Source organism: Nyctereutes procyonoides, unplaced genomic scaffold, assembly GCF_905146905.1.
Source record: "Nyctereutes procyonoides isolate TBG_1078 unplaced genomic scaffold, NYPRO_anot_genome, whole genome shotgun sequence".
NCBI classification, from domain to species: domain Eukaryota; kingdom Metazoa; phylum Chordata; class Mammalia; order Carnivora; family Canidae; genus Nyctereutes; species Nyctereutes procyonoides.
In genome coordinates, this window is record NW_026575146.1 from 11,145,701 (window position 1) to 11,169,054 (window position 23,354).

The following is a 23,354-nucleotide window of genomic DNA, read 5'->3' on the forward strand; positions in this document are numbered from 1 at the left end:
CTCTCCTGTGTTGTGCTTTGTTGCCTTTGGCTCGCCCTTTACCCAGAGATCAAGAACGGATGATCCCCATCCTGCTGCCGGACTCTTCATATCCGCACATGTAGTAATTTTCGGACTCCTTACTCATCACTTCTTTCTCTTAAACCACTGCCCGGTGGAAATTAGACCTTTTCTCACAGGTCCTGTGTCCCAGACATCTGACAGACGTTGATCCCTGATGGGGAAAGGAGCTCCTGCTTTCTCTGAGGCTGCAGTCCCACACTGACCGCCTTCATGCCTCTGATTCATGTGTTTTCATGCTGACTCGTGTAGCCGTCGTTTTCTGTGACCCCCGCATTGATCCTGGCATTGAGCCAGTTATTGTACATCTCTTGTTTGTAGAGACTATGTTTCTCCTCTGTGTTTGTGGCCTGGCTTACGAGTGTGTTCAGGTTCAGTTTAGCTAACAGCTGACCAGTACCATGGTGTATTGACCATGTTCTGTGCCGTTCAGGCCCTCCTCGCTGCCCCTGGGTGAGGTGACCGCCTTCAAGTCTGCATCATCCAGAGGCTTTGCTCTGGATGGTTTGTAAGCCTGTGGAATTAATAAGAGACTGCTTACACGATCAAAGAATCCGAATTTGAAAGCTGGGGAGGACTTCCCCCTCATTTTAAAAATAAAGAAAGTAAGGTGTAAGGAATTTGAGAGTCCTCCCTGAAGGCACGGGGCTGGTTGGTGGAGAAGCCGGGGCCAACACCATTTCTGCTAAACCTCGTACCTAAACATTTTCCACTTAGCCACATGGGCAGGATATCGTTGATAACTACGAAGAATTGCTTTGGGATTTTTGAATGTTAAACTGCTTTGGATTTTTAAAAAGTGTCCTATGAAGGCAGCTTTTTAGTTTTGCTTATGTTGCCACAATTGGTAATCTATAAATGTGAGCAAGATGAATTTTTCTGGTGAGTACGCCACTTTTGTTGGTCTTTTTTTTTTTTTTTTTCTCCCTCCTTTGAAATCCTTGCACAATTCATGGCAAAGATCAGGTTTAGATCCTTAAAAATGTAGTCAATGCATGGGAACAGAAATTCTGACTTTATAACATGACGCCAAATGAATGCATATTCTCTCACACACACCCAAACTTCTGTCTGTCAGCAGGGTTAAGGTCCAGAAACTCCTTACCATGATGGATAGAGTTACTTGTTTTGACTTTAAAAAAAAATGATATAAAAAGAGCAACCTTTTTTTTTTTTTTTTGTAAGGGCTTTCAACCAGTAGGGTAAGTTAGGCCCTAAAAGCAAATACGTTAGTGAGAAAAAATACACAATTGAAAAAGAATATCACACTAATCAGAGACAGAGGACACTCACACAACATGTGCTAGCAAGTAGTGTGTGTTTGATGCCAATAAACTCTTCATATCATTGGGCTGTACTGTTAAGTCCTTGTTCCTGTCCTGGGTGAACTTTCAGTTCTGTCAGGGTGGGCTGGGTTATGCTGAGGTAATAGAAAGGTCTCAGATCTCTGAGGGTTAGCACAAGCAAAGCTTCTTTCTTTCCCATGTTGTCACCCTGGTCTTCATTGTTCCTCTTTGGGACCGCAGGTCCACAGAGCAGTTCCATTTGGAATACCTCAAGCTGTGATAGCAGGAGGAGAAAGGAAATCGTATGTTGGCTTTTTTTTTTTTTTTTTTTTTTTAAGATTTTGTTTGTTTATTCGAGAGAGAGAGAGAAACAGAGAGAGGCAGAGACACAGGCAGAGGGAGAAGCAGGCTTCACGCCGGGAGCCTGACGTGGGACTTGATCCCGGGTCTACAGGACCAGGCCCTGGGCCGAAGGCGGTGCTAAACTGCTGAGCCACCTGGGCTGCCCAGTGTGTTGGCTTTTAAAGCTTCCACATTTCACTTCTGTTCACATTTATTGGTCAAAGCAAGTCACATGGCCATGCCTAACTCTGAGGAAGAGGAGTGGGGGGAGGGGAGAAGGAATGGGGGAGGGCAGGCATCTTTGGTGGGTAGCATTGACGGAGGAGATTTCAGGATGCAGAGATCCTGGCCTTTGGGCTCTCCGTCTTAATTCTAGACTTCACAGGCTCTCTGATGAAAGGCATGTGAAGAATTTCCAGGTGTGAATTTGGTATATTTTCCTAGAAAGTGAGGAATGGTGACGATTAGTTTTCTTTTAGCTCTCAAGAGTGACTGATGTCTCTTGAGTCCCTCTCTTATCTTTGCTGTAGGGCCCTGGTCCTGATGGTACGTTATCCGTTGCTTATGATTATCCAGTTGCTGAGAAATGCAAATCAGACTGCTTTGTGTACGTGTGTAACTTGGTTCCTTAGTTTCACACCCATAGCATGCTGATCAAGAAATCTAGCTCAGCTGATTTAGGAATGGATGTCCTTTCATTCATTCCTATTACCCTGAAAATCAGTCACCGGCAATTAGGATTCTTGATAGAAAGCCTTAGAAATGTATTAGGAACTGGAAAAGTACACATCTATGTCTCAGAACCAGTTATAAATGCTAAAATGCAATGATTTCCCATTTCATACAGAGGAAAGCCTGTCATGCTTTGCTATGGTGGAACATTTAAAAGTCAACACTACAATTGGAAGACTCTCTTATGAGAAACACTGTCAGGAACGTTTTTAGGTCACATTTAAGTTTGGCACCCGAGCGTCTTTCTCTGGCAGGGTTTGGCTTGTTTTGAAACACTCCATTATAGCTCTTGCTGGGTATCAGAGGCATCCCAGTGTTTCGTGGCTATGAGTCAGAGTCATATTCATAGCTGAAATGATGTAAATGCTAGCTAAATGAGAAGTATTCCTTCACCTCTTAGGTGTTTTTGAAGAGCAATAAAATGACAATTTAAAAAAAAATCTTAAAACTATTTTGAAAGTTTCTTCTCTAAGTGACTCACCGCAGCTGGCTTATTTGCTCTGTTCTTGCATAAGCATATGTGTATAAATAAATGTAACTATGGGACATAGTGTAAACACAAGTAGAAAATAATATTTTTGTTAGTAATAGCTGTGCTTGGGGCTCAGTTGTTTATTTACCCTGGCTATTTGGAAGCACTCTCCAGTTGATGATTTTCCTACAAAAGATAGCAGATACTTGCTACTGGATTTCTGGATTGAGTGTCTGAAAAGGAAACCCCTCCACACAGCGCAATATTTAAAATAAGGCCTTTGGTCAGTGGTCCTTGACTCAGTTTCCCCTCATTTTTACTTTAATGGGTAAAGCAATATAATGGAAAGCCCTCTAGCAGCTGAGTTGATAGATGTGTGTACTTAGCACTGCTCTGCAGGCTTACCTTAATCTAAGCTCTGAGTTTGGAATGTTAGTGTCTTTTGAGTCTTTAGTTAGGCTCACGTTCTGCTGAAAAATGTAGTAATTGATGTTTACCAGTGAATGGCCTATATGAGAGTTTTTTTTTCTTAAATAAATAGATCTGTCCTCCTAAATGAGGAAACAGTCCATGTTTTCAGCTCTGTGCCTGGTCAGAGTGCTCACTGCATTGTAGTCTAATGGGGGGGGGCAACTATTATTATATGAATATTATTTTATTTAGAGCTGTTTGGGTCTGATTTTTATGTTGTACACATTAAAGTTAAGAATCATGTCCTTGGTATCCCCAATGCCTGGAATAAAATAGATGTTCGAATAAGAAGATATGAGTAAATGAATATATTTTACAGAAGAAATTCCCAAAATAAGTAAAAACAACAACAACAAAAAACCCAAAACTACTTATGAAAAACAAGTTACTAGCAAAAACTTTTTGTAGATCAAGAATCCCAGTCTGAGGTATATGGTTTTTACTATCTGAAGAAGGAAAATAAGATGCTAGAGATCTTCAAGTCTTGATAAAAGTAGAGGTAGGCAGAAGCTGGAGACCGTGTTTTGGGCAGACGAAAAGTGTGCATAACGACACCTAACAACATCCCGGTGCCTATTCCTTACCCATCTTGACCCTGGAGCTAGAGATTTTCTGCCTTAACTTTAAAAGGATCCAAGTGGAAGACAGACTGCAAGAGCATGATGACTTCCTTCCAGGAAGACACCGATTATTCATAGTTAGCAAAGAAACGTCAGCCTAGAAACCTTCACTGATGTGTTTTAAATATACTAGCTAATTTCTTGATGCTCAACATTGGTTAGATTAAGGAGAGAGTCAGTAGTATTTTGTTTATGTCTTTAAGCATTGACTCCACTGGCTGTCAGTTGTGTTGGGCAACAACACTGTTTCTACAGTTCTTTCTGGTTTGGTGACATGATGATGGAAGATGCATTTCTGTTAAAAGGATTTTGCTTTGCGGCAGCAGCATTAGCAAACAACAGACGACACGTTTGCAGTGTTGGGGAAGGGATGCTTTGTGTGTCCATAACCTCTGATGGGTGCTCGTCTGCCTTGCTCACAGGAGCCAAGGTCCAAGGAAGGCAGTGACTACTTCGACAGCCGCTCAGATGGACTGAACGCAGACGTGCAGGGGCCCTTCCAGGTATCTGCTTCCCTGTGGCCAGCAGGCTCAGCTCAGATCCTGTCTCAGAGAAGTGAATCTGCTCATGCAATTGGCAGCGATCCCCTCCAGCAGAACATTTATGAGAATTTCATGCGGGAGTTGGAAATGAGCAGGACCAATACGGAGAATGTAGAAACGTCCACAGACACTGCAGACTCCAGCAGCGGGTCACTCAGCTCTTTGGAGCAACTTGATCTGCTCTTTGAGAAGGAACAAGGGGTGGTCCGAAAAGCTGGATGGCTGTTCTTCAAACCCCTCGTCACTTTGCAGAAGGAAAGGAAGCTTGAGTTGGTGGCCCGGAGGAAGTGGAAACAGTACTGGGTAACCCTGAAAGGTAAGTGCCCTGCTGACTCAGGAGGGCCCCTGGAATCATTGGGCCCAGCTGTCCTCTATCCTAGGAAGCACCAGTCAGTCTGGTATTAATTTGTGTCAGTGTGAAGGGATTTGATACACAGTCTCCCAGCCTGCTTTGCTACAGATACTTTCTCAAACCTAGATAATATGGCGTGCATAATATTCAGATATATTATTTGTACTAATACAAAGCGATGGAATTCCATAGATACAGCTTATTATTTTATAGTAGGTATTTCCATACCATTCTTAATACTTTCCCTGCATCTGGGGGTAAAAATATTCCAAATAAGTAACCAAATGTAGATCCTGAGTATTGTATTCTGCACACATTCAGAACTCCAGAGAAGAATCCTCCTCAGCTTGTATGACTAAGAACATCTGGATTATTTGATTTGTGTCCTCTAACCTTTATAAACTAAGAAAGTCTAATTGTAATCATCACAAACAAATGCCCCCCTTTTTCTTCAGATAAAGGAAATAGGAGTAAGGGTTTGTTTTGTTAAGATGCTGCAAGTTTCTTGTAAGCATTGCCATTTAAAAATTCTAATTGCCTTGCTCATTGCGGATGTATAGGTTTGAAGTGATCTAAGTGTCCTGAGGAATAGCAAGGCTCTGAGTCAGTACAGTGTGGATTTATACAGATGTAAAGATGGTTTACACAGATGCAAACAGGAAGAGCCTCACAGCCTCTGGCACTTCTGCACAACCGTCTTTTGACTCTGTCAGAGGAACTGAGTGTGGTGTTCAAAGCCAAGCTTCCCTCATTATGGGGAGACAGCCTTCTCTATCCTGAGAAAAAGCAGAAATGGGAATTATATTTGCAGACAGTTTGTGTGAAAGGCCTGGAGCTCTCCCACAAGGATCCTCACCTTGCCTCCCCATGTAGAAATTGTGAGATGTGCCCACCTTGGCCTTAGGGAGCTGGTGCCATTTCATGATAACCCAGAAGCCTGTGTGGGAAAGATGCACTTTGGAAGGCATTTTGTCTTTAAGTGACACTTCTCCCTAGCAAACTGGAGGGTTTATAAAACTCGACCCAGTCCCCTTTTTCTAGCTTGTGGTACATTGTGGTTGAGGAAGGCCAAGAACTTTAACCTTGTTTGGGCAGGCTCTTACACCAGGTGACAGATGAAATTTGGAGAGTTGGAATAAGGGATTGAATCTGGCAAGATATAATCTTAAGGGGTAAGTTATGCTCTCAGGTTTAATAATCAGATATCTATCCAAGTATAGCATAGGGAGATGTGGCTGCAGAGTATTACAAGGCAATTTGGAGGTTTGACCTGTAGGCCATTCCTCGAATGGGTTTCTGATTGATACTGATTTGATACTGACGAAGTTGGTATGAAAGTAAATATGATTTAAAGGAGTGAATGTGATCATTGGCCACGTCATTATAGATGGCCCAGGTTCTACAGACACATCAGTCTCTCCTTCCTCTGCCCTGGGTGGAGCTGGCCATTTCTGTCCTTGGGGGCATGATGGTGCAGAGCCCTGTTAGTAAAGCCAGATGACGATTCTTGAGTAGGTTTGACCTGAAGTATCTCTGACTGCAGGGGGGAGTGAAATTGTCTTCTCAGGAGAGCGAGCATCTGGGATTATGAATCACAGCCTGAAGCTGCCTCCTTCCTGCATGTTGTTTGAAAGAGATGCACTCGACTCCATATGTGACACGGATCTGTTTCTTATTTATTGTATTTATTTATTTATTTATTGTATTTATTAATGTGAAATTTGTTTGTTAAAATGGATGCTTTGGGAAGTTGTTCCTTGCCTGTTTTTATGGCTCTGAAGCTCCCCTCGACCTCCCGTGGTGGTGGAGGCTGATGATGGGGTGTGTGTGTGTCTGTGACCTATTCTAAGAGTTGGGGCCATAGGTGACACCGGAAAGATTGAGTCATGCCATATGGAGGGTGGTGTAAGGATCCAGGACCACTTAGCCTGCAGAAAACCAGGAGTGGGGCGGCAGTGAGCAATAGTCTTGTAGAAGAGGTGCTGCATTTATTCTGGTTCTCCAGAGGTTGGGCCAGGACTAATAGCTGGAAGGCAAAGTGATTCTGAATTCAAAGTGACCAGAGCCAGGAGCATGTGGAGGGACGCCATCTTCCCGATTTCCCTGCCCCTGGAGACATTTGTGCAGAGCCAGATTGTTGGGAGGTTTCCTGGGGGAGGAGATTCAGGCAGGTCTCACTTCCGGTTGGCAGAGCGGGCCCCGCACTCCCCCTCCAGATTCTGGTTTCCCCAGGGACTCCAGCTGCTGACTTCCCGGGGAAGGGATGTTGTCTGACACTTCCAGGATCTGTGCTTTGGACTCTGCACTGCTGTCTTGGTGCTTGCTTGTAAAACCCTTCAAGACCCATGGATAAAGGGTGCTTTGTAAGTGTAAGTGTTATCAAGCACACATTCCTTCCTTTCCTTTGCAGCCAAGGAAAGTCATGCGATAAAGATGTTTTTTTTCCAGCATAACCTTTTCCATGTGGCTTTCTATACCTCTTTCCTCTGGGAATTTACTAGGTGAGTTCAACTCTCTTGGCTTAGACTCCAAGTTGTAATGTTTGGACTTAACTATTTGGTTTAATCTTAGTTAAACACACACACGTATATATACACACATGTACATTTAAGCAGAATTTAAAAATTATCCTTGAACTACCTAGGCAAATAGATTGGAAATGGTGTTCTGGAGAGAGCAGCTATAAGCACACCGTCTGGTTGTATGCCTGTGTCGAATATATAGTGTGTTAAGGGTGTGAATGTTTTTGGGGGCTTGGAGGATGTAATACATTTTTAACAAAGATAATTCTGCTTTCTGAAGTCTTTTCCAACGATCGGATTTTCATGTTGTTCACAGGGGACTTCCTGGACTGAGTAGTTGGCAAGGTGGAAAAGATAATCCCTCAGAATGCATGACGTCAGGAGAGAGTTTCCTAAAGTAATTGGGGGCTGCTGGTGGTTCTGGCCTGCAGTAGGGCAGCTCGGGATGGCGTGATGAGCATGGCTTTGAGAGGGTATCAAAGGGAAGGTTGGGTTTGAGGGAAGATGAGACTAACTCTCTTTTTCCATTGATGGTATTTCTCATAGCACTTCATCTATTCTTGTACTTCCACTGCTGTTATGGTCTGTTTTCTCTTTCTGCTCCATGGCAAGAAGAACTTCCACTGTCCTCCAGGCCGACACCAGCTCCTGGTGGGGTCTGGGCAGGGCTGGTGGACGCAGGCTGGGTACAGGCAGCGGGGGCAGGAGGGCTGCACTGATAGGGGTGCACCCCTTTCCATCAGCGTTATTGCCCTGGCATTGGGGACACGGATGAAGTTGACTTTGATGGAATAGATTTACAACTGATTTCCTGTTCTTTAAATCCCACCACAACAGAATTGGGCATATTGTTTTACATCCTGGCCTGAGTCTAAAAGGACATGTCCTGTTTTGGCTTTGCGCTGCCCCGGTAGAGCTGCAGTCTATCGCAGATGGGGCATTTGGGTTGGCAGCTTCTTGGCACCTGCCCAGGGTTGTGTTCATTTCCTCTAGATGTAATGACTCAAACCACAGCCGCTGGGAGTACAATGGTAGGGAAACTGGCAAGTGAATGTTAACCTCTCAGAAAGAACTGGGTAGAACTGGCATGGGTCTATCACCTCACCCCTGCTCCTTGGGTCCCCAGGTCATGGCAGATTGCATACATAGCAGCAGACAGGCCTTTCCTGATGGAGAGATTTGGGGACATTGTTTCTAAGTGCATCAGTGCTGGAAAAAGAGACTTGATCAGCCCTGAAGGAACAGCCCTGGCCATGTAACTCTTGTTGCTTTCCCTCCTTCTGGAAGCCTCTCTTAGCCTTTTGTTTTCAGGAAGAAACATGGCTAATGCTTCTTGAGATCAGTAAGTACCACAGAGGAAGAAAACGCTGTCCCGATGATGCTGTTCCTGAGGGCAGACCTGCCTGCCAGCATCTTTTTCTCCTGGCTTCTGTGCTGCACTGGATTCCATTATCTGAACTTACCTGTCCAGATTAAGATGGGATTTTGAAGGAAGAAATGAGACTGGCTAGCATGAAATAGCTTTTTAAAAAACATATAGACTTTTAGGAGTGAGGACTCCTAACTCAAAGGGGAAAACAGTCATGTAGTGGACCTCACTCATTCACACTACAGCTGAAAGCAGGCTGGTGCTGCTTTACCATCAACCTAAGAGATTTGTGCAGAGCAGGGGATGGTGGCCTTATCTGCCCTATTTGGATGTCAGGGCTCAGCATCTGAGAAGTACTCAAATGTGTTCATTGGAAGGAAGGTTTTTCAACAAGAGAACATACTTGTGAGCATTTTAGAATTAGCTTAAAAATGGCATCTAATAATCCTCAGACACTCCTACCTAATTATCAAAGTAGATCCTTAATAACTTCTGCCTACAGTACCTCATTAGCTTATTAGGGGAAAGCCGTGCACTTGCAAGCATTTTTCAAGTAATATTTTAAAATCGAGAGATATTTAGTTTCATTTTCCCCTTTTAATCTAAACTAGTAAAATTTGCAATATTATCTCTTCTTATTGTGAGATAAAAGAATACACTAGTACTAAATTAGTTTACATGGCATTTGGAGAATTAACTGGGTACTTTATCATAAATGGCAAAGTTCTGCAGGTAAATTTGTTTTCTTATTACCACAAATTCTAAGTGTAGAAGCTCCCTTAGTTAATGAGGATGGGTTTTCTTTCTGCATTCAGATCTCTTAAATAATGCAGTGTTGTGGTTAAGAACGAGGGCTCTGCAGCCCGTGCTTGGGTTCAGGTCCCTGCTCTGCTGCAGTCCAGCTGTGGGACCTGTCCAGTGCTATATATTTCTCATCTGTAAAATGGGGTTAATAACCATACCTGTCTTCTGGGGCTGCTGTGGAGACTGAATGAGCCATTGAAGAACTTGGAAGAGTTCCTGATGGAGTAAGCAACAATATTCCTTGGTATTGTTGTTACTGTGTTTACAGAAACATCTCCTTTTCATCTGAGTTACATTAATATGACAAGGCATGCTTTGGATACCAGAATTTCCTTTTGTATTACATGGTTGTCTCATTCCATTTTCTTCCCTTCCCTTCCTCTCCCTTCCTCTCCCTTCCCTTCTCTTCCCTTCCCTTCCCTTCCCTTCCCTTCCCTTCCCTTCCCTTCCCTTTCCCTTCCCTTCCCTTCCCTTCCCTTCCCTTCCCTTCCCTTCCCTTCCCTTCCCTTCCCTTCCCTTCCCTTCCCTTCCCTCCCCCCCCCCTTTTGTTTTAAAGATGCAACCCTTTCCTTCTCCCTACTTTCTTGGATCCTCAGGACTATGACAGAGATGATGTTACTTTGCTTCTTTCTCTCTCTCCTAGGATGCACCCTGCTATTCTACGAGACCTATGGGAAGAATTCCATGGATCAGAGTAATGCCCCTCGGTGTGCCTTGTTTGCAGAAGACAGCATAGTGCAGTCTGTCCCAGAACATCCCAAGAAGGAAAACGTGTTCTGCCTCAGCAACTCCTTTGGAGATGTCTACCTTTTCCAGGTAGTGTCAAGCTTTCTAAATGTGGGGTTGAGGCAATGGCATGTGTACTATGAGGACAAGAAGGAACAGAATGAAGAGGCAGAGCCTAACAATGAAATAGAGTAAAAGCTTAGTCTTTGGGTTGGAGCTTAAGCAAGAGAATTGGCCTCTGTTTGCTGTCAAGTGTCATTAAGTCATTCATACAGCCGACATTCCTTGGGATACCTTTCAAGTGCCAGGCTGTGGCCCATGGGGTGGTCTTTGGGATAGGAAGAGAGAAAAATTGTGATCTCCATTCTGGCATAGCTCATGATCTAGTGGTGCAAGGTCTGAAATTCCCAGAGTGGAGGCTTTTAAGTGAAGCCTACAGAGTATGGATAGGAGAGCTTTCGATTTTTCCCCAAGAATCCCAGTAGAAGGAGCAGCTTTTCAGGAAAACCTTATAGACAAATGCTGTAAGGTCTCCTTTCCAATGGAAGTGGGCTTAGGTTGTTAAGATTCAAGTTATCTGCTGTTACGATTTTTAGTAATTTTTTTAGCAAGTGTGAAGCTTAAGAGCATGGTGTAATGCCAAGCCATTGGTATTGGTGTCAGCCTTAGGTATGAGATCCTGGTGCTGTCGTTGAGTGTGTATGCCACCTTAGAGTACTTCCTGAATTGCTCCGAGCTTTGGATCCTTCAACCAGCAGGATAATAATGGCTTATAGGATTGCTTATTTAAGGATAAAAAATGTGCATGTGTTAAGTGCTAAAGAAATTCTAAGTATTAGTGATTAACTTGAAAGAGGTAGAAGTGAAGGAAGTGAAGTATGCTTCTGAAGAGCTTCCCAGTCTAAACCCATTGCGGCATGTAGACCCAGTTTGGGCTGCAGGTTATATCTGACCAGTAAGGCTCATGGAAGACCTCATGGGTCCTAGGTGTCTCGATGACAATGGTCTTGGACACCCTGAGGAGTCTTGCAGGACTTGCAGGAATATAATGTTCTCTCAGCCAGCTGACTTTGGGAATTTAGAAATCTCTGCACAGGATTTCCTGTTGCCAGTTCTAGGTAAACTCACTGGGCATCTAGCCTTATTGCTGTCCTCAACTTGACTTACAAGATTCAGAGTTTGAGATTTGATTTTCCTTCTCATAACAGAAAGGTTGCTTAGAGTTTCTTTGATGCTCTAAAGCTAAGGAATGAATTGCTGTTAATCTGAATTGTAGGGACAGTAAGAACATTAGATTAAATCTGCATGGACTGGGGCACCTGGGTGGCTTAGTAGGTTAAGCTCCTGCCTTCAGCTCAGGTCATGATCTTGGGGTGCTGGGACTCAGCCCTGCATTAGGCTCCCTGCTCAGCGGGGAATCTGCTTCTCCCTCTGCCTCTCCCCCCCGCTCGTGCTCTCTCTCAAATAAATAAAATCTTAAAAAAAAGTTAAAAAAACATCTGCATGGATTTCTCAGGGGCAAGTGTGATACTAGTATTTTGTGATTTAGTTCAAATATCCTTAGTTCTCAGAAATTTTCCCAGTAGGTCCTATTGTATGATTCCAGAGATCATTGGAGGATCAATCTGTAGCTTGAATGTGTGTGGTTTTTCTGGACATCAAGGAAGCGGAAGGGCTTTTTAGCCCTGCTTAGAATCATAATCTTTGCCCATTCTGCTTTTTTCAAACTTGCTTTATTTTTAAAATATTTTTCTCATGTGAGAATTGCATGTAGTCATTGTGTCTGAAGTTGACTTAAGAGTAGAGAGAATAGAGCCATTAGGTATGTTCCCAGTGCTCAAAGACAACTATTTTAATGCTGTGATGTCCTGTCCCACCCTCCATTTTTTTTTATAGATTTCATAATTGAGTTCATACTATAGATGAAATTTCATATCCAGGTTTCAGAGTTTAACATTTTAAGCCCTAATATTTTCTCACTCTATTAAAATTATGAGGAGAAGCACCTTTTAGAGAACAGCGTAGCATAGTGTAGACACTGAGCTGAGTGACTCTACCCTGGGGTTTGGATTGCTCCTCTGCTCTTGGCTCACAGCTTGTTTGTAGTTTGTTGTCCTGTCATATTTGGAGCTACACGATCATTTCTGCTGTGCTCCGGGCATTCTCTCAGACTCTCTGGAGTCAAGGAAGCCTGCAAACCTGAGCTGAGTGGTTGTGTGTGTTTTTGAAATTAAACAGTTTTTATGAAGTGAAATACTTCTTGGGTTTTATACATCAAAGCCCAGCCTCCCACTCTGGAAGGTACTTTGTGGTGAAACAATTCCAAATAGGTTTTTTCTCCCCCATGTGTTTAGGCCACAAGCCAGACAGATCTGGAAAATTGGGTCACTGCCATACATTCAGCTTGCGCATCCCTTTTTGCAAAGAAGCATGGGAAAGAGGACACGGTTCGGCTACTGAAGAACCAGACCAAAAACCTTGTTCAGAAGATAGATATGGACAGCAAGATGAAGAAGATGGCAGAGTTACAGCTGTCGGTGGTGAGCGACCCAAAGAACAGGAAAGCCATAGAAAACCAGGTACTGCTTATTTGTGTATTTTCTTTCATTGCTCATGTCACTTAGAGCAAAAATCTGAGTTTGAATGCAAATGGCGGTGGTGATTCCTACACCTGTGGGGGAGATTCCTTCTGTGGCCTCTTGTTTCAAGTACTTAATGGCAGCACTTTTGTGACATCCATGACGTGTTAGGCTTTACCACCTTTGGTTGTTGTTTTGTGTCCAATGGAATATTTTGTGACCAAGGCTTTTTTCGTAATACTGAATAGTTCTTTCTGGCCTGGCTGACTCTTTCATATAGTCCCTCTCAGACCAAGATTTATATAATAAGACCAATAGAAGATTAGACAGATAGGATTCTAATACAGAAGGTGGCTTTGAAAAGTATGGTTTGGTGTAGCACAGCTCTTCCCATCTGTGGATTCCAAAAAAACAGTATATGTATTTTTTTTTTCTGTTTATAACAGATATGGTCCTTAGGAAAATGCTTTCTCTGGCCTAGTTCCACATTCATATCATAATTAAATAGCTAGTTTCTATGCTGTTTGAATTTTGGAGGAGGAGAAGCAGCTTTTTGTTTTCCTTTGCTCACATGCCCTCGGCACTTAGACATGTGGCCGTAAAAATTCTAGCATTTCTGTCTTCATAAGTGCAGGATGAGTGTTGTATCTTTAGAAGATTAATCAAGCAATGGCTTGGAGGGCAGATAGGCTTAGAGAGAGCTGTGATTTAGTGGGATGGCACTGGTCTGGATGTGTGGTTACCAGGGCTCGGTGCAGAGTGTCTCCAGAAGTTTTCACAACTTATGTGGAAAACGTATTTCAGAGTAAGTAATTTCTGTAATTCTATGGAATCTCAATGAGAGTATCCTACACTCCTGAATTGAACTACTCCTCAAACAGAATATGCCATTTATCTAAAGAGTACCTGCTAGCAAAATACAAACTTCCAGTTAAGAAGGAATTGAAAAGGGAGTTGAAACTGCCTGACAGAAGGAAGGGAGATGGCAGGTGTGTGGGAGTTTGGCAGGAACACCATGGCTGGAAGAAGTGCTGCCAGGAGCTCACCCTGAGTTATCTCTGCCCTCTGCCTGCTTCCTCTGAGCAGCCCCCCTGCTCGTGGCCAGGAAGAGTTAGGTACTGAGGCAGGTCCCCATCACCCAGCTTTCTGTGCTCGTCGCACGTAGAGATGTGACGGTATGTTGAGTTACCTGGCAAATCAAAAAGCTTGCAGAGGAGAAATGGTTATCCCAGTACCACATCTCCTGTGTGGTCCTGAATTTCTAAGGATCCAGTAGCCACAATAGTCTGTCCTCCGAGGTGAAACTCACAGATTCATGTGTCTCGGAGTGTTCATGGTGCTCCAGTAAAACAATCTCGGGCTGATCACATGGGAAGAAGTGTGGCTTGGACTTCTACTGGCTCTCTGAAATTTACCTTTGAAGCCATACTTTAGTGCTCTGAAGGGATGTCCACCTTGGAGTTTTTAGGTCCTTACATAATGTCAAATGTTTTGGTCCAGGGAGTAAAAGGGAAATCAGGCAACATGCAGACACCCCTGGCCTGCCCCTCGCACTCCCCTGCCCCCCCCACCCCCCGCATTTGTTTCCCTTTTCCTTTTTATGGTCACAGGAAGTCTAAGCACACTTGAAAAAAATACACATTTTCATTAAGTGTAATTTTATTCCACTAAATGCAGTTTCATTAAGTATGTTTTATAGTTGCCAAACAACTAATTTATGATGTGTCTGGGAGCAGAGTTTTACTTTCACATAAACCGGACACAAATCCAAGAGTCTTCGATGGTTGGATGGCCTGAAGAGAAGCTCTTTGATTTATTACTTGTAGCACATTATGCATTCTTTGTCAGAATCATTAGTTATTTTAAGCACGGTGTCCTGATACTACTAATTTTTCATTTAAGTTCTCGCTGCCTTCACCGCTTCTCCCTCCTTCCCCTGTTCTCCCTGCCCCTACCGTGAACACAGTTACCTTCTCATATTGTGCTTGTGCATTTCTGGTAAGAAACAATTGGGTTGATCTTTAGAAATTCCACCTGAAAATATTCTCTCCCCCATATCGGCAGTTTCTAAGATTGTATTTGAGTCATGCTTTCCCAGAGGTCTTTGCAGTGGGTGGGTGTCACGAATTACATTTGCTGGGCTCACTGTCCTTAGCTCATTTGCCAGATGGTGGTAAAGAGAGCTATTAGCTCTTTACTTGCAGACGCAAAGTATATGAAACGTAAAGGGGATGAAAAAGCACATGCTTAGAATTATTTTTATGAGATGGTCTTTGACTAGAGAATGTTATGTGAAGCTACAAAGGCAAAGGTATTTTCAAATCAAGACCAATAAGAACATGATCTCCCAAATATCCCGTAACTGTATAGTTTTCTCTAAACTACCTTTTATAAACTTCTTTGAAAGAGCAGTAGTGCTCTATCCACTTACCATTTAAAACTCTCAATGTCAATATATTTTATCTTACATAAAAGGAAATATTTTATTTATGTAGTGTTTTCCCGCAGAAACCCCAAGAACCTCAGATAGAGTCATTTATAGCCTAATAATAGCAGAACTTACAGAGTCCATTACATCATGCACGATAAAGTCTCTGGAACAGATTTTCTTTGAAGTGCTTGGGTGGAGAAGATCATTGTGTACACCCTTTCCAAATAAAAAGATAAAATAAGGCTATCATAGTCATAACGGCCGAGCTTCATAGTGTTGGGTGGTAACGTGCTCTGCTTGAAAGAGACCGTCCCATGGGCTTGTCCCAGGGCCTTTTGGAGATTCTATGGGGCAGGATGACGCAGCTTTCATTTGAGCATATCCAATGTGGAGCAGACCGTGTAGCCATCCACATGTTGGATTCCTTTTGAAGTTCTGAGGGAGGAAGAGCTATAAATTAAGTCCAGTTAGTACTTTATTTTCCTTCCTGTTTATTATTTTAAACAAGCAAACAGAGACCAAACCTCATCGCCCTTTGGCGATCTTGGCTTCCCCCCAGATGGCTTCCCCGCATCCTGAGGTTGCATGCTCCTCACCGGTCCCCCCCCCCCCCCCCCCCCCGTTGGCTTGTGAGGCCTGGATGCTGGAAAGCAGTCAGAATGGGGCAGAAGAGGTAGTGGGAGCAGCAGGCTGGGGCCGTGGGCTCGGGGTTGCTCTGGGCTTTGGGGAAACGTGGGCTTCATCTTAAATATTAAAGTTTCAAACTGGTAAAGAGGATGAGTTGGATCTAGGCAGCTGGAAACTGTGGTGGTGGGGGAATAAAGTGAATGGAGCCTTGAAGAAAATACAATGTGGATCGTGTGTGTTTGTGGGAAGCTATTTGGGGAATAAAACACTGGAGTGTGAGATATTGGTAAAAGGGGTTTGAGGAGATGAGGCCAGATTATGGAGGTTCTGGGCATGCTGTTTAGGTCAGTGAACATTTATTAAGTGTGTATCTGGACCAGGCAAATGTACACAAACTGGAGATTCAAAAAGATGCTGTCTTTGCTCCCCAGAGCTCTCAGGCTAGCAGGGTGCCAGTCAGTTAAGCATATTATTTCAACATAATTTAGTGACTCCGGAGCAAATGATACTCCAGAGTATTGTGGAAGACAAATGGGAGGTTTAGCCTCCTGTGTAGTCATGGAAGACTTCCAGGCGGAGGGATGCCTGAATTGCTTCATGAAGAGTGAGGAGTTAATCAGGGGAGGAATAGAGAAGGGAACACCAGGCCAAGAATCAGCATAGCAAAGGCAGAGTGCTCTGAAATGATATGGTGCAACCTGGCAGTTTGATTTTTCAGGCACACGGTGTGCAGGTGAGAGATGGAAGGCAAGTAGGACTGTCTTGTCCCTTCCCTGGACCACTGAGGAGGCTCTGTTTTCCCCTTTCTCAGATGCGACTTCTATATGAGGCCAGAGTGTTTGCATCTATAAAGCAGATCTGATCATGTGATTGCCTGGTTTAAAAATCCTCTAGTGGTTTGTACTGCTTGTAAGATAAAGCCCCTAGACCTCTCCTACCTATATTAGCAGTGCCAAACATCATGCAGGTTCCATCCCTTTCTTTGTTTTTTTTTTCTTACAGAGAAGAACCATATAGGCCACACATCTGTGTACAGACATGCCCTATTGCCCGTGCCCCTCACTGGGCTCATCTCTTCTTATTTGTGATGAAGGGTTTAGGCATTACTTCCTCTATGGAGCTGCCCCTCACTTCCCTCCCACCCACTCTTTTATAATTCTTGGGGTCTCTATCATTGCCCTCATCACATTGTTTATAATTATCCCCTTGTGTGTAAGACTGTTCCTGGTTTGAGATACGAGCTCCTGAAGGATCCATAACTTTCCCATCTCTGTATCCCTGGTGCTTTGCCCGAAGTAGTGTGTGAGTGAGTGGACCTAGGTCTCCTCGCCTCTTTCCTGTGGCACACTGGGCTCTCCTCTCTGTAGGCCCCACCCCAGCTCATTGCCAGCTCTGGGCTTCCTTTCCTCAGGCCTTCCCTCTTTCATTCCCAGCTAACATATCCTCTCTTTGGCCTCACTCCTCAGTCTCGTGGCCTCTGAGCTGTTTTATCAGGGCTCCTATCTCAGGCCATAATCATGTAAGATTTCAAGTAACTGCATGAGGTAAAGTTATATGTATCAGCCATTAGTTGGATGAATGAATAGACCCTAAGAGAGGTTAAGTAAATTTTCTAATGTCACAGAGCTGGCATTTGACCACAGGTGTACATTCCTAACCATTGGACTCTGTTGCCTCTCAATAATGAATCAGATTGTGTTTTGCTTGCTGATTAATAATGTAATGAATGGTTTTGTATAAAATTAGTTTTTATCTTTATTTATTTTGTATATATGTGTATATTTATTTTTAAGTAATCTCTACCTACAGTGTAGGGCTCAAGCTCATAACCCCAAGATCAAGAGTCACATGCCTTACTGACTGAGCCAGCCAAGTTGCCCCAAATTAGTTTTTTTTAAGTTTTATTTATTTTTCTTCTTGAAATTTTTAAAAGATTTTATTTATTCATGAGAGACACACACAGAGAGAGGCAGAGACACAGGCAGAGAGAGAAGCAGGCTCTCTATGGGGAGCCCAATGAGGGACTTGATCCCAGGACTCTGGGATCATGCCCTAAGCCAAAGGCAGATGTTCAACCACTGAGCCACCCAGGGTCCCTTATTTATTTATTTTAGAGAGAGCACAGTGGGGAAGGGCAGAGGGACAGAAAGGGAATGTCTCAAGCAGACTCTACGCTGATGGAGCCCAACATGGGGTTCAGTCTCACGACTCACAACCTGGAGATCATGACTTAAGCCAAAACCAGGAGTTGGATGCTTAACCAATTGTACCACCCAGGTGCCCTCCAAAATTAGTTTGTAAATAATTTCTGAAACTTGTATTTTTGGGCTTAATTTGATGGGAAGCATATTTATTATAAAATGGAGTATATTTTATGGCATGTGATTTCTATCTCAGAGGAAGACCAAAACATATTCTCTAAACTTTAGCTGGTTGTTCTAACCAACTAGTTAACTTCAGTGTAATCTGTACCACCAGATGGATTCTTCTGAGAAGGGTAGGTTGTAGTGCTTGGAAAATACTGCATCAGAGTTTTTCATCTTACTTACCGAAAAGGAAAAGCTAATGATCTTTTAGGACCGACCTCATATAAAGAAAAAAAAAAAAAAAAGGACAAATGACCAAAGACTGTGATCACATGACTAAATGATAGAAAATATTTTTCTAGGGATGTTGGGTGTGGCAGGAATGTGCTTGTCATAGTTTTTATGTATCACTTATTCATCTGTTATTTTTAGCATTAGGCTCCCTCTCCTTCCCGCTGCCCACTTTCTACAGCAGATCATAACCTTTCTGAGCTCATTAAATGACTATAGTTGTATTTGCCATAGAGGGGAAACTTTTGCACTGTTTTTGTTACAGTGCTTAAAAGTGGAAGTTTTTGTCCTTAATTTTGTTGTTAGTACTTTTTCTTTTGCAATGGAAGTTAATTCCTTAGAGCGAGTTTTCTTCATGTTGTTTTTCTGTTTTGTGCAGGATGTTAGAAGAAATAAAAGTTCAGTCTACTTTAGGGAAATTGAGTGTTTGTTTTCATGTCCTGATACTTATCTTAAAAAATAAATGTCTGGGGACAATGGTCAGTATTTAAGGAATTTAAGGAAAGAAAGGGGGAAAACAGTCTTGTTTTAAAGGAATTGATTTTGGGCATTTTGGCATTTGATGCTGTTCGAAAAAACAAATCTCCAGAAATTCCTTGATTAATGGATGTCAGATAACATTACTGTGTTAGTGATGATGGTGATGAGAATTTCCCCACATAACATTGAAGAGCTACAAAACTGTCTTCTGGTTCTCCCTTTACATTTGTAAAAATGTATCTTTATCTCATCTTTTGAGGGATAATTATAAAATATGTTTATTTTTTTCATTAACAGTGCTTAAGATTTTGGATGAGCTTTGTACATCAAGGTGGGTAAGGAGACAGAAATTCCCAATGTTCAGTATGCACAGGGCACCCAAATGAGAGTGTAGATGGTCGTAACATCATTCCATGTTGAACACTTGAGGATTTGTTGGGAGAAATGAGGGTGACGTGAAAATTTACATGAGCGTTGCTGCAGTAGGTCTTGGAGGGTGCACACATATTTGCCTCATGAGTGAAGGGGCCTGTGATTCGGGATTCAAGGACTGCATTGTAAGTGCTTTGATAGAAGCTTACTCTCATACACTGCTTACCTCAGGATCCACTCCAGGCCTTTGCTTATCTGGAAAGGAGAGCTTATTTTGGGGCCCTGGTCAAGTCACTCCCCTCTGAGGACTCAGTTTCCTCTGCTGAGAAACAAAGGTGTGGTAATCCCGTTGCCTGTGTGAGCTCACTGCACATGTTGGCAGACTCTCAATGTCACTGGGTCTGTTTTGAGCTTGTGCATCAGCCTTTTTGCTTTCCTCTTCCCTCCAAGGAACCCAGGCACCTGAATGTACATCCTTGATACCTGGTATTTTCCTAATGCCTTCTCTACAACTTCCATGAGTCTGTGGAAAGAAAAACCAGATATTTCATTGTTTCTTATCCAACAAATCCTCATTTAACCTCTGTGGCAGATCCTCTGTAAAAGAACCATGGCCTTCGAAATAAGAGAAATATTCTCTTTAAGTACAGAAGAACTGTGTGACTGATGTTGATGGATTTTGCTGTAGAAATCTGTGGAGGTGAAGGCTGGATCAGTCAGGGTTCTCCAGAGAAACAGAACCAATAGAAGGTATGAAAGATTGTGCATAAAGAGATTTATTATAAGGAACACAATCACGTGACTGTGGAGGCACCCAAGTCCCAAGATCTGCAGCATGAGTAAGCTGGAGACCCAGGAGAGCTGGTGGTACTATTCCCATTCCAGGACTGGCAGCCTTGAAACCCAGGGTGGGTTGATACTTCAGTTCAAGTCCAAAGTCAGAGAAAAAGCCAATATTCCAATTGGAAGGCCCCTGGGTAGGAGGAATTCTCTCTTACTTGGGGAAGGGTCAGCTTTTCTGGTCTGTATTCACGCCTTCAGCTATTGGTGAGGCCCACCCACATGGGGGAGGCAGTCTCTGGTACTCTGCCTACCCATTTAAGTGTTAACTGTCATCCAAAAACCCCCTTGTAAAAACACCCAGAATAATGTTTGACCACAACTCTGGACACCTAATGGCCCAGTCAAGTTGACACACACAGAATGAACCATCACAAAGGCTGAGTCAGGATGAACACAGGAGGTGTTGTTAAAATGGAACAGTCATAAAGTCCCTTCTCATTTGCATTTTTCATGCAATTTAATTTTAAAACGACCTCTACCATGTATGATATTGATTGAGATACTAGTTTTCTTGAAACATAATTGCATATGGTAATGAACTTCTTCTTTGTAAGGTCTGCTTTAGCCTGGTCTGGGTGCCCCAAACTCTTCTTCCTTTAAGTGACGTAAGCATTTAAACCCATTTTCTTCTCATGAATCTCCCTGCATTTTGTCCCAGGTTTTGCGTGGAGATGTCTAGGCATGGTGAAGTTGATCACAGTGTTTCTGACAAGATTTTAAGACTGCCTGTGTATTGCTGAGCTGGCATGGTCTTCACTTTCCAGGGGTGTTTTGATGGGTAGTCACATAAATACATTAAGTGATGCCTTTAAAAATATTTTGTAAACTGCAGAATTCAGTGAAAATATAAGAGTGTCCTCTTCCCTGATCTCTCATGATTGGCATAGACCCTCATTTTATTTTACTTGATCTTTTGTCTTTGTATTCCACCATGGGTGCATAGGCTTCTTTCTCTGTCCTCTGATGCATCCTTCCCCAACATAGCCCCTAGAAATTATCTCGTAAAACAGTTTCACCCAGAGGTATAAATAAGGGATACACTTAAATATACTACCCAATCTGGAAACATCTGCATATTATAAGAAGACAAAAGAATGTGTCTGTAATTGTGGATTTTCAGGAATTAGCTAGAGAAGATACTTGAGAGATAGAACTGGGAGTATAGTTTTCACTGTGGCTTATAGCTTCTGGTAGGTGTCAGTTCATGGTTGTGTAATAGTCATTTGTTACTTCTGGAATCTAAAATTCTTCAATATGGTAAGATCAAGAGATTTGCAGTTTTGGTTTGGGCTGTCTTGTTAGTCTAGAGCTGTGGTCCTCACTAAGGCTGTGAATTAGAATTGGTGGAGGTGCTTTTGAAATGTAAACATTCCTAGGCTCCACACTTAAGGAGTAGACTCTTCAGGAATATGACCTGGTCATGTTCATTTTTAAAAGCCAACAGGTGGGGCACCTGTGTGGCTCAGTTGGTTGGGCTTCTGCCTTTGACTCAGGTCATGATCTGCCATTATATTTCTTCCATGGGGAGAAGGTGTGTGCTGACCTTCCTAGGAAATAGATCTGGAAAACATGGAAGGGGGTGTGGGGAGTAACCGGAGTTTGTACTGTTTTTTTCTCTTAAGAGACTGAAGGATGCGTAACATTAAGTGTTGGAGATACTTCAACGTATCATTTATCCGGAATTAAGAATTGACCTGAAGGTTTGCTGTGATGAGTTAGAATCTGCTTGGATGCTAAACACTACCAAACTAGTGATGCAGCTGGTGCAAGTGAAGTGACACATGCATCTTTATGACCAGCCTTCAGTGCAGACCATCTGAATGTGGCGATTGCTCAGGCTACCACTGGAAGGCCAGCTTTCTGCTCTCCTTTGTTTTCGCAAGTTACTAGAGCCTTCTTCACCTTTTGGTATTTGACTGTCTTTCTTTACCAATTCATAACTTCAGTTTTGAAGAAGCACATAGACATTTCAGTTGTGTAAATAATTAGATGTATTTTAATTTTATTCAGATGTATAGATGGCGATTATTCTCTAGTATACTTACAGTAGGAGTAGAAGCTCTATCTGCCTTCACCCCTGAAGTCCATTTGCTTCTTATTATTTTTGAGTCATCTACTCACAATGCATGACAATGTAAAAGTCACTATGTCATTATCCAGCCTTTGTTTGTAGGCAATTCAGTCAATCTGGTTTAAGATCAGAGGCTGGAAACGTGTAGGGAAATTAAACAAAGTGAAATAACCGATTTAGAGTTGTGTGTTCTGCCTTAAGTTGGCATGGTTTGGAGTCGGGACCACCGGCTGTGTTTTGTTTTGTCCTGGGCCATCCTGATGAAGCACAGTGCTTTCTGACTCGCTGTGTTTAGGGAGGAGGGCTGGAGATGGGGCGAGCAGGGAAGGCTCATCTCAACCATACAGCACCAGCTGAAACAAATTGTTCCTTGAAGTTTGTGAAAGGGATCATATTTTCAGTTGGACCCATGAAAACGTCTCATCTTAATTTAAATTACCCCTGTTCTTTCTTAAACAGATCCAGCAATGGGAGCAGAACCTGGAGAAATTTCACATGGATCTGTTCAGGATGCGTTGCTATCTGGCCAGCCTACAAGGCGGGGAGCTGCCAAACCCCAAGAGCCTCCTCGCTGCCGCCAGCCGCCCCTCCAAGCTGGCCCTCGGCAGGCTGGGCATCTTGTCAGTTTCTTCTTTCCATGCTCTAGTAAGTTCCTGGGAAAGGCCATTTGTGGCATTTGGGGGGATTGTGGATGTTCACCCTTTCCCAGCTGGTTGCCCTTCAGCTCTCCTGTGACTTAACCTAGTTACGGTCCAGGGACTGCCCCCCCCCACCCCGCTGCATGCCAGACACTGCGGGGATGCGGGGTGGGAGGCAGCCTGCTGTACTGAGTCCTGGCTTCTTGGAGCCCACCTACTCATAGACAGTTATTAAATATTCATGTCTGCCTCTGCCGTCTGTCTGTTCTTCATCTGGTCAGGAAGGTGGAAATCCCTGAGGAGTAGCAATAATGGTATGAAGAATTAAAAGGCTGAGCAAAGGTGGTTTTGTGTGTACTGCACAGAGCCCTCCATTAGGTTCTTGACATTGGCTCCTGGGTGGCTGGCTTCTGTGGAC

General features: G+C 43.1%; 1 protein-coding gene across 5 annotated transcripts in view; it reads left to right on the forward strand.

The window, feature by feature from the left end:
• The window catches only part of TIAM2 (TIAM Rac1 associated GEF 2), a 217,930-nt gene that overhangs the window by 116,024 nt on the left and 78,552 nt on the right, over window positions 1-23,354 (forward strand). For 4 of the 5 annotated variants that reach the window (XM_055309747.1, XM_055309749.1, XM_055309748.1 and 1 more), the window contains 4 exons: window positions 4,406-4,841; window positions 10,216-10,388; window positions 12,653-12,877; window positions 22,758-22,943. In XM_055309747.1, coding sequence (XP_055165722.1) covers window positions 4,406-4,841; window positions 10,216-10,388; window positions 12,653-12,877; window positions 22,758-22,943 — 1,020 coding nt within the window. Of the gene's footprint in view, window positions 1-4,405; window positions 4,842-10,215; window positions 10,389-12,652; window positions 12,878-21,885; window positions 22,136-22,757; window positions 22,944-23,354 lie in introns of those variants that run through there. The other variant, XM_055309752.1, reaches the window with a different exon arrangement.